General features: G+C 28.2%; 1 protein-coding gene across 1 annotated transcript; it reads left to right on the top strand.

Annotated features, from left to right (window-relative positions):
• Positions 1-2,044: 2,044 nt before the first annotated feature.
• Phum_PHUM007570 (uncharacterized protein) lies at positions 2,045-6,670 on the top strand (the record flags this gene model as incomplete). Its single annotated transcript, XM_002422659.1, has 4 exons — positions 2,045-2,210; positions 3,929-4,700; positions 4,776-4,861; positions 5,445-6,670. 4 exons carry the CDS (start codon positions 2,045-2,047, stop codon positions 6,668-6,670), a joined length of 2,250 nt encoding a protein of 749 aa, XP_002422704.1.
• Between the last annotated feature and the right edge of the window lie 5,414 nt (positions 6,671-12,084).

Below are 12,084 nucleotides of genomic sequence, written 5' to 3'. Positions count from 1 at the left end.
TTTTCCTGTTTATTGTAGGTTAATTATTTCCGGTCGATGTTGTAGTAAAATATTTTATGTTTTATTTATTTATTTATTTGCTGCAGGAGCAGTAAAAATTTTTTTTGTTTGTTTGTTTCAGGTAAAAAAACATTTCTAACAAAAAAAAAATTTTCTTTTTTTGTTTTTTTCTTTCCCAGGAGTGTAAGAAAAATATTTTTATTTTCCCCTTTCGATTTTGTTAAAGCTCTTTGAAATATTATTATTATTATCACGACAAGATTTTGTGTACTTTCCGGGAATTTTAAACATTTATTTCAGGTTTCTACCCAATGTCTTCCCGAATTTCGTAGGTGGTATTTATAATATTTTCTGGAGAATGTGAGGCGTCCCACATAGTGCGATTTCCTGGATGGTTTTTTCTCCTTTTAAATTCTTCAAAATCTTCTTTAAACTTCTTTTTATTGAATGTGGCATGGCTCCCCCCAATACTCCCACGATGACCGGAATCGTTTCTGTCTTTACTCCCCACATCCTGGTTATTTCAGCCTTTGGCCTGCTTTTTTGGCTGTTTTTGTCCTTTTCGGCATCATGCTTCAGGATGATATCCGGTTTGTTGGCTGGCACAGTTCTGTCAGTGTGGATTTGTTGATCATACAAAACTGTGCATGGACCCGCTATCGTAACCGGGCTTGTACCACTCCTTGGGTAATCCATCCATTCCATATTCACGACAAATGTAAATATTTACATATTTTGTCGTGCCTTTTTAAATATTCATATGTTGCCAATATCGGACAACCGGAAATTAAATGATCGATTGTTTCCGACTGCGATTGACAAATTCGACACATATCGCCTTGGCGGACTTTGAGAAATACCTTCTCGTAATTATGGGTCCGCAATGCCTGATCTTGAGCACACCACTGGTCCACGCCATAGCCAATTATGGGTGCTCCTCTTATCAATACCTGAAGCGTTTACTATCTTCAAGTATTGTCTAACTTTTTCTGTCCCTTTATTATTATTATTATTATTATTATTATTATTATTATTATTATTATTATTATTATTATTATTATTATTGTTAACGTTTTGAATGAGTTTTACGCGTTAATTTTACGTCAGGCACTTAATAAACGTCAAGATTGTAAATAATTGGGTGACGAATTAATTATTATTATCTTCATCATCATCTTATTATTATTACGGTTTTCTTTAAATACTATATAATACGGAATGACCGTTAAAAATAATAATAATAATAATAAATTTTTGTTTTTTTTCAATGTTTACATTCTAACCGTCCATTTTTTATAATTTTTAACTTTTAAACTTTAGCGATTTTTTTTTTTTTTTTGTTATTTATTTATTTTGTATTTGCTTATGAAAATTAAAAGCAAACAAACAAACATTACTAAACAAAACAAAAAAGACAGGGTCTCTGATTGTTTAATTAAATTTTTTTTGAATTTTTTTCTCGTTAAGTAATTAAAAAAAAAAAAAAACAAGAAAAATTCCTAAAAGCGTTTTTATTTTAAACGTGGTTGACGAATACTTTTTTTTTTTCCTTCTCTCTCTCTCTCTCTCTCTCTCTCTCTCTTTGTTGTGTGCTATGCTATTTGCATAACGAGAAAGCGTGACAAAAAGTATAATTAAAACTTTTAAGAGGTTTTTTTTTTTTTTTCTGTAAAACGAAATAAAGAGTATTATTATTATTATTAATATGCTTACAACGCAGAATCGTTTAATTAAATTAAACATATCGGTGCAAAATTTTCATTTAAATACGTGCAACATAATTTTAATGGAAGCCATTTTTTTTTCAAACGCATTTAAATTCTGCGTAAAATACGCACACGCACTTTGAATCGATTTTATTTTTGACGTTTAACTCGCTCTCAATACGTACACCCGATAATGAATTGATTGATGTAGATTAATAAATAACACCGCAAAAAAACGAATATTTTTTCAAGTGGGGGGATGGAAAAACAAAAAATATTAATAATAATAATAATAAATGATATATTTTTTTAAATTTTCACAGTTAACAAATGGAAAAATGGAAACGAGGGACCATAAAAATTCAACATTGATTTTCATTGGAGAAGAAAACCACGGTGCGACGGTGACATCGCCCAAAGATGAAATACGGGAAAGAATTAAAATTGAATTTTATAAAACTTATGACGTCATGACAGGAATTCGTATCGCTGCCACATTGGGAGGTAAATTTTCATTCGTCTCCCCTTTTTCCTACTTCCTCCTCCTCCCCTCCCCCACGTACCCGCGAGAGCCAAAAAATTCAAATTGTTATCATCGCATTATCAACGATAATAAAATTCCTTTCGGCCTTTAATAAAAATAACGCAAACTGAAAACAACAAACAACCAAAAATTTTATACACACGATTCGTTTGTCATTGATTGTTTTCAATTTTTTCTTATCGATAATAATAATAATAATAATACGCAATAATAAATCCGGGAAGGCCGATTACGACGTTATTTATCCCCGATCTTAAACATAATAATTATCACGATATCCCGACATAATCATTCATTCTAATTGATTTTTATTATGGTAATAATTATTATTATCGTTGTTGTTGTTATTATTATTATTATCATTATTACCATCATCTATTCGTTTTTTTTTATTATTTATTTATTTATTTTATTTTATTTATCGAGTAATAAAAAATAAAATAAAATATGAAAAAAAACAACAACAACAAATAATTTAATCTAATCAATCAATTCGCGCTAGAAAAAAAAAAGAGAGAGAGAAAAATTTAAAAAAAAAATATATATATATATTTATTACTCTTTTTCATTCGAGTAATTTTACTACAAGAATTCTTTAATAATAATAATAATGATAATGATAATAAAAGAAGAAGAAGAGGAAGAGGAAAAGAAAGAAAAAAGTTTTTTTTTTTTTTCTCTCATTGGATTTTTTCATTCCCTTAAGAATTTTTTTTTCTTTTTTTCCAAGTTTTACAAAAACTTTATCCGATTTACTATATTTTATTACTTGGGAAGGAAAAAAAAACGTGGAAGGAGACAATAAGAGAAAAGAGAGAGAGAGAGAGAGAGTGAGAGTGAGAGAGAGTGAGATAGAGAGAAAAAGACAACAAGCGGAAAACTTCCGAAAAAAAAAACAACAGCAGCGATGTAACTAATATTTATGAAAAAAAAAAAATTAATTTATTATTATTATTATTATTATTATTATTATTATTATTATTATTATTATTATTATTATTATTATTATTATTATTGTTATCACTGATAAGAAACTGATAAAAAAACGTGGCATTATAACACGTGTTTATTTTTAATAAGTCCGTAATTACGTAAAACTTAAAAATTTTTTTTTTTAATAAATTAAATAATAAAATTATTGAAATGATAACGTCCTGTCGCGATTTTGCTGTCGTTTCTTGTCGTGTAAAAAAAAAAAGACGTGGAATTAGAATTAGATAAATAATTCTTCTCGAACTCAAAATTTCTTTTTCTTTTTTCTTTTATTGATTTTCTATTAAAGTTAAAAAAAAGTAAAAAAAATAAAAGAAGAAAAAAGAAAAGAAAAAAAATTTTCTTTTTTCTTTTTTTCTTTTATTTTATTTTCGTCTGCTGTTGTTTTTTTTTTCACCTGTTGAGATATTATTTCCGATTCTTTGTTAAAAAAAAAAAAAAATTTAAATTGAAAAGGTTTTTTTTAACCTTTTCACCTTTTTTTCTACTTCTTCTTATAGCAAACACTTTTTTACTTCGTAATTTCTTTTTTTTTTTTTTTTGATTTGAATGAATGACTTTAATTGAATTAAGACTTAAAACTTTTTCCTTTTAAATGGAAAAGAGTCAAAGGAAAAAAAAATAAAAAGAAAGTTAATTAAAGAATAATAATAAAAAGTTTTCCACAAATTTTTTTTTTTTAAAGGATTTTTCAGCATGATGATTCTTTTGGTTCTTTATAAAAATTATTGCAAACCGAGTAAAACTTTGAGCGAAGAACAATTAAATGCTGCCGTGACGGCAGCAGCAGAAGAAGAAGATAGAGCATTGCAAGCAGCTTTGGAAGCGACGTCATTTTACACGTCATTGGAAAAAAGAAGGCAATCATTTGAAAATGCCAATCAAATATTACTTTCGCCAAGATTTTCAAGCGTCGGTGGCGGTTATAGTCATTTGGCACCACCTCTGAGAGTTTCCGTTTGGCAACAGAGAGGAAAAAGTTTACCTGGTGAAAAATTCAATTACATAAAACCTTTTGAATCGAAAATGATGTCATCAAATAATAATAATAATAACGTGTCATTAACAGGTTCCGTATTGCAATTCAATTCGCCGAACGTTCAACGTACGAGAATCGGTAAAATCAACGGGGGTGTTGGCGATGACGACGACATGGCTGCCGCGTCACTCGACGAAGGCGATGAATTTTACAATCGTTTACCTAATTTAACGGATTGTAAAAATTATTTAAACATATTTTCGAGTAGAAGAGTTAGTTCCGTCACGTGTTCGAGCGCGGATTCGGCTTATTTGGAGAGAAGATGTTCCGCTTTCGAAATCGGTCTCCCATATTCTCCTCCATATTTGCTCAGGCACAGCAGGGAAAAAATTGTAGAGAAAAAAAAAAAAGAACCTTCGGAATTTTATTATCCCATCGATATTCAGGTACTACTCCCACTCCCATCATTTTTCACACCGTGATGATAAAAAAAAAATTTTTTTTTTTTTTTTTAGGTGATTCAACCGACGCCGGAAATGTCACCAACTGGAAGTGAAAAAAATTTAAACGACGATTCGACAATGAGCGGTTTAAAAGTGCCTGGAAATAACGAACACATACACACTTTATCCGTTGCCAGTTTTGACATTGGTAATTATTATTATTATTATTTTTCCCCCATTCGAAAGAAAACAAAATTTTTCTTCTGCTTTAAATCGAAAATATCTTTTATCCGATAAGTTTGTATCTGTTTCTGTAATTATCAATTACGCCTAAACTTATCACGCACGATAACACGAATCGCAAACAAAAACAAAACACAATATGTTTAGTGTTGTTATGTTTGTTTGTTTGTTTGTTTGCGGGCGGAAAACATTATCGCGATATTTATTAAATGTCAAAGTCAATAACGAGTGTAAATTTTTCCCAAAAAAAAATTATTATTTGGCGCTCGAAATTTAGTTTTTTAAATAAAACGAAAACAATTTTGCGCCGAAATTTTTTATGATTAACATAAAAACTTGTTTTTCTGTTACAGTCTGTAACACGAAACGTTTCAATTTTTTTTTTTTTTACCGGAAAATTATTTTGGGGGTCATATTTAAATATAACGTTTAATTATTATTTAAATTTTTAACTCCTTCCGGTAATTTTTTCTTTTTTTTTTAAGTCGTATGTGTCAAATTCCGTATAACGTTTGATTGTTTGTTTGTTTGTTTAGGACTCGCTCCTTTGGCATCAATTAGTAGCTTGGGAGGTTACAGTCAATCGACATCGATCGCGAGTCAAAGTTTAAACGCGTCTTCGTTTTCAAATTTTCCGCTGGATAATCAGGGAGGAGTAACCGTCGATGATTCCGTCGGTAGCGATTCTGTTTTTTTAGACTTAGAAGATTTATCGACGGACACAGAATTCGAATACGACGACGACGACGATGGTTTTGATGACGATTATTCATTTTGCGAATCAAAACAACAGAAAATTGATGAAACCGAGAATAAAAATTTAAAATTTGCCAGTTTCGATTCGTACGATGCTTCCATAACCGTCGATTTGAAAACTAAAACGGAGAGTATCAACAACGAAACCACAGCAAACGATGATGAATCTTCTCTCGCGTGTCAACAACCGACGACAGCAGCAGCGACAGCAACAGCAGGAACAAAACAAAAAATAAATTTGAAAAGATACACGAGTTTAAACGAGAGAGATAATAAAAATCGTCGTAAAAAACTAATGAAAACTTATTCTGAGCCTAAAAATAATAATAAGGTACCTAAAATTTTACCACCCTGGACGGAAAAGGGAAGGAGTGGTTACGTTCCTAAAAGACAAATGTCATCTCCGTCGAAAAAAAAAAAATTTAACACAAATTCCTCCGTTGAAAAAAAAGAAAATTTTTTAAATTCGCCGAAAGAAAAATCTATAGAAAAATTAGAAAACAAATTTCAATGTAATAATAATAATAATAGTAATAATAGTAATAAAACGGAATCGAGAAGAGATGGTGATGAGAAAGACGCGACCAAAGTCGTCATTCTTCCACTTCCGGAAAATACAATACGTAGCGGTGGTGATGGTAGCAGTTCCGGTTTCGGTTCCGGTATTAATTTTGCCTCTCCAAATTTTCAGAAGTCTGATAGCATAGCGACTTCTCTTCTTTTAACACAGGGTCTAAAAAATGATTTGCCTTTTAAACAACAACAACAACAGCAACAAAAAACTCAAAAGCAATTCAGCCTTCCGTCAGCAAAAGAAAAAAGAAGTCGATGGTTTCAAAAGCAGAAAAATTTTATTGAAGAAATTAAAATCGGTACTCATCAAATAAATGAAAAGACTGATAATAATCGAACGGAACGCGATGATGATAATGATGATGATGATGATGATGATGATGGCAAAAGGGAAAAAAAAAATTCCGAAATACTTTTGAAACCTCCTCTATAAAAGTATCGGAAACGAACGTGTCGGATTCGTGTGAAAATCTATCGAATCGGAAAAAATCGGAAAATCCGTCGAATCCCATCGTCAATATTTTCACGACGAAACCGTAAATATAGTAGTCTAGTTACCCGACAGACAATTATAAAATTTTATGATATAGATGTAGCTGTCGTCGTTCGTACGACGACAAAAAGAAAAAGAAAATTTAAATCAATTGAATGTGTAATCGTCAGGTATTCTGTTGCAATTATTAATTAAGTTCACGCTCATCATCATCATCATCATCTCTGACGACGACGACGACGACAACAACCACAATCAAATTAAATTTTTTTCAATTGAAAAATTACCCCAAATTTTCCTCAATTTTCTTTCTACCATTTATTATTACGGTAACACTTATCTGTGAACAGCATTGAACTTTAACATTTTACCAAACGAAAAATAAAAAAAAAAAAATTTTCTCTGTTTGTTTGTTTGTTATTATCACGAGGTAATAATAAAACGTTTTTCCAACAAACGAAAACTCCCCCCTACCTCCCCTTCATAAAACAATTTTCCAATTTTTTCGTCGGGTAATTGATTACGACGACGACGACGACGACATCGATCTCGACGATTATGATAAACGATCGTTAACGCCGCCACCCACTGATAACAGATTATTATCATATAAAAATATTACGAAAATTCTATAACAACTTACAACTGAAATGTTATTATTATTATTATTATTATTATTATCATCACCGTTTTTTTTTTTTTTTTCATTAACGAACCTGTTTATCTTTCGAGCTTAATATGTTTTTTTGGTTTTCTTCGCGGACCAAAATAGTTTCCCCTCCCCATCTTCCCCCTTATAATTTTTCACCGGGGAAAAAAAATGTCTCATCCCTTAAGGTAAACAAAACCGTTTTAATAATAATAATAATAGTAAAAGATAATGATAATAATAATAAATAACCGATCGTTTCCTATCAAACGATAGGAATCGATTACGTTTGTACAGGGTTTTTTTTTTTTTTTTAAAATAACTTTTTTCAATGGCGCAGAACGTCCTCGAGCATAAGTTTAGCGTGTAGATAGAAAATACGTTTTAAAAATGATAATAATAATAATAATTTCGGCGCGTAAAAAGTTTTTTAGTGACGCAATTTAATGAAAAAAAAAAAAAAAAAAAATTCTGACGACATTTTTATATACGGCTACTCTCTTGTAGTATCACACTCTCTCTCTCTTTTTTAATAAATAATTACATAACTGCAACCACACGCTACATAAATAAAATAATAATAATAATATTAATAATAATAATAATATTAATAATAATAATAATAAATTTTAGGGTGTTTGTAAGTGTCCTTCGTCCATGTTTTAGTTTTTTTTTTTAAATGTAAATTGCTGTCGAAAGTTTTTCCTATTGTTTTTATTTCTTTTTACTTTACGGTAATAATAATAATAATAATAATAATAATAATAATAATAATAATAATAATAATAATAATAATGAACGTAATTGTTTATAGTAAAATTTGTACGTGTAAATTTACTCTCCAGGTATTAAAAAAATTAATTAGTTTGTGATGACGTCATTTTCTAAATGAATAATTCCTGTTTCTCTCTTTTTCCCGCAATGTTTTTGTATTTAAATATTATTATTATTATTTCATTGTTTATTATTATTATTATTACTACTGATGATCGAACTGAAATTTATTTATTTATTTATTTTTTTTTGATGTTGACTTACTAATAATAATAAATAAAAATTATTAATTTAAGTGTAAAAAAATAAAAAAATAACTAAATAATATGTAAGTGTTGTTGTTCGGTTTATTATGTACATAAAAAATTTATTTTTCAAACTCTCAATTAAAATACTAATTAATAAATAATTGAAATAATAATAATAATAATTAAAATTAATAAATCGTCGTTAATTATTAATAAAATATTATGTATAACAATAGAAATTTAACGCCTTCGTACTCAACTATCAAAACGTAACAAAATGTAGTGCGTGAGTGTGCTTGCGTGCGTGTGCGTGTGCGCGTGTGCGTAAGTTGAAATATTTTATGTATGTTTTAATTTATTAAACGTTTATTATGTATTTATTTATTTTTATTTATTTATTTATTTCCTTTCCGAACGACCGGAAGAAATTCCCGCGTGCGTTTGTTTTGGTTCGTCACGTTGCCAAAAAAAAATTTTATGTTCGCGATTAATAATAATAATAATAATAATAATAATGATGATGATAATAATAATGATAATGAAAATGATAATGATAATGATAATAATAATAAAGTTATTGAGATTTCGCGTTTAAGCAAAAATGAAAAAAATGAAAATAATCGATTTTAAGGCCACGTTTCTCTCTCTCTCTCTCTTTTACATAATATTACGTTTTCATTATTATCATTATTATTATTATTATTATCGTAACGATCATCACGGATCGATCGCAAAACGATTTTTTTTTATTATTATTATTATTAATTTATTAAAAAAAAAATTTGTTATCACAATAAAAGGAAGCCATGATTATCATGAGTTTTATTCGTGATAATAAGTAACGCTCTCGCAAATTAAATATATATATATATATATATATATATAAATAAATTTTTTTTTTTTTTTTTACTCGCAATTTTTATCATATCGTTTGCTGTCGTCGTCGACGTTGTCGTTGTCGTAGTACCGTTTCCGTTTTCTTAACGAGAATAATAATAATAATAATAAATAAAACGAATCGAACGTATTTAGGTTAGACAATATTGTAAATAATGGATTTTAACCGGAAATCGTTGTTTTAATTGTTTTATTTTATTTTCCGACAAGTGAGATGTTTTCCCTTTTTGAATCGTGAAAAAAACTAATATTAATAATAATAATAATAGTGTAATAAATGTCGCGTTTTCCGGTTCGTTAATTTTTAATTTAATAATTATTATTATTATTTCGTTTTTTTTATTTAATCGTCGTTTGTTTTTTGTATACAACCATGAATGTGGAAATGATGAAAAGGTAATACACACATTTATATTTATTCGTGTTTGATGAAAGGATCAAATTATTAATTAACCCTTTCCGGTTTTTTTGGGGGGAGGGGTGGGAGGGGGAAAGATGGATGTGGTAGCTGTGGTGGTGGTCGTCACGTTTTTTTTTTCTATCCCGTCCTGTCGCACGTATCGTAAAAATTTTCGTCTTAATCTTTCCTTTCGTTTCGTTTTCATTTCTTTTACGAGTGTTTGTTTGTGCGCGTTTTAAATTTATTACAATTTTCGAAAGAAATGCGTTGTTGATGACTTGTTACGACAGACGAAAAATGACAATAATAATAATAATAATAAAAAACTCGTGACTATTTAAATGAGATTGCCACGATTTCAAGGCTGTTGAAAAATAATTTGTAACGCGTTTGTGCCAATTCGTCACGTTGTGATACAAACAAATTTTATTATTATTATTATTGTTTTTTTTTCTATTTAAATAATAATAATAATAATTATTATTATTATCATTATAATTTATTCGTTTATTAACATCGTTACGTTTGACACCATTTTAAAGTTAATAAATAATAATAATAATAAATTTTCCCGAATGATTTGATATTAAAAAATTATTCATGGTAAAAATGTCGCGTTTGTTGTTTGTCGCTGTCGTCATTTTTCATAATTAAAAACATTCATTACGTGTGTAACAATTGTGTTTGTTTTTCTTTTCGAAATACGACGACAGCAAAAACAGCAGGAAGTAAAATTAAAAAAAAAAGAAAATTATATAATAATAATAATATCAACAAAATTTTGCAAATCGGTAAATGGAACAACAACAACAACAACAATCATTTTTTTTCTTTTTCTCATCAAAGGGTCATTAAACCAATCGTTAATAATAATAATAATTTTTGACACATTAAATCGAATTTTTTATTCAAACAAACAACGACAAAGAATAACAAACAACAACAAAAATTTAATAAGTTTTTAAGCTGTTTCTTTCGCTCGAATCAAACAAAATTCATTAAATACAATTTAACGATAATAATAATAATAATATTAATAATAATAATAATAATAATAATAATAATAATAATAATAATAATAATAATAATAATAATAATAATAAAAACTTGTTTCCGATAAAAAATCATTTCAATCATTTATAAAAGTAAATAATTAATAAGAATAAAAATAAACACGTAAACGTAAATTATAAACGCCCCTCGAAAGGACAAGAAGAGGGGGAGGGGGGAACAACAACAACAACAAACTCGCAATTACAATTTTAATATAATTAATAAGTAATTAATTGTTTGTGTGTGTTCGAGTGCGTGAGTGCGTGAGGAAGGTAGGAGGAATTTATTAGAAAAAAAAAAAAAATTAATATTTACGGAAGAAAAACAAACAAACACTCGCGTACAAACGCACACACCAGTAAAAAAAAAAAAAAAAATTCTTACTCGCGTGGAATGTTTGTTAGTCTTAGTTTGTTGTTCGAAATAAACAAAAAAAAAAAAAAAAGTAGTTTGAAATTGCGTCATTAACTCAGTCTTGTCGCTTGCTTTGTATAGAGTAACAGGTCAGTTTAGTTTTAACCAGGTGGAGGAGAGTTTGCCCGGTGAGGTGAGTTGTTTTTTAAGAGTGTGTACCTAAAACAAACGAACACGCACACACGCACACATAAACATATTATTATTATTATTATTATTATTATTACTACTCGTAAAAATTTATTTTTTTAATCGGTTATTTATTCACGTCCGACTACATATTTATGTAACCACGAGTGTGATAACATTGATAAAAACATGTAATATTTATATATCGCGAAACTTTAGTAATAAAAATCATCATCATCATCATTATTATTATTATTAATTATTTAAAAAGGAAATCGACATTTTGGCAAAGAACAAACAAACAAACAAACAAACAAACAAACGATTCTTTTTCCTTCCTTAATTAAAAAATTTTTTTTAAAATTTATGATTGAATTTAAAATCGCGAGTGACGTAGAAAAACGATCGATCGATCGATCTATCGATTTATCGATTTATTGATTTATACTTATTAATATCGATTTTTTAAAACGGTTATTTTTTTTTTAAATTTAAAATTTAAACATACGGTAAGTATTAGAACCGAAAAAAAAAAATCGTTAAACAAACAAAAATTTTTTTTTTTTTACGTTAGATGGTTTACATCAAGGTCGTAATAATAATTATTTTACCCTTGAATGATTATGCTAATTCGTACGTCAAAAAAACAATCGATCGATCGATAATCGATCAATAAAAAAAAAAAAAAAAATTAGGGGGGAAAAAAAAATTTTAATAATTTTTTGACCGTTATCGAGTAACTAATCATTTTTTTTTTGCGCGCGCGCCATTATTATTTTTTAAAAATATT

The sequence above is a fragment of the Pediculus humanus genome, genomic scaffold (genome assembly GCF_000006295.1).
Source record: "Pediculus humanus corporis 1103172107368 genomic scaffold, whole genome shotgun sequence".
Lineage (NCBI taxonomy): Eukaryota > Metazoa > Arthropoda > Insecta > Psocodea > Pediculidae > Pediculus > Pediculus humanus.
This window is presented reverse-complemented; position numbering and strand designations above follow the sequence as displayed.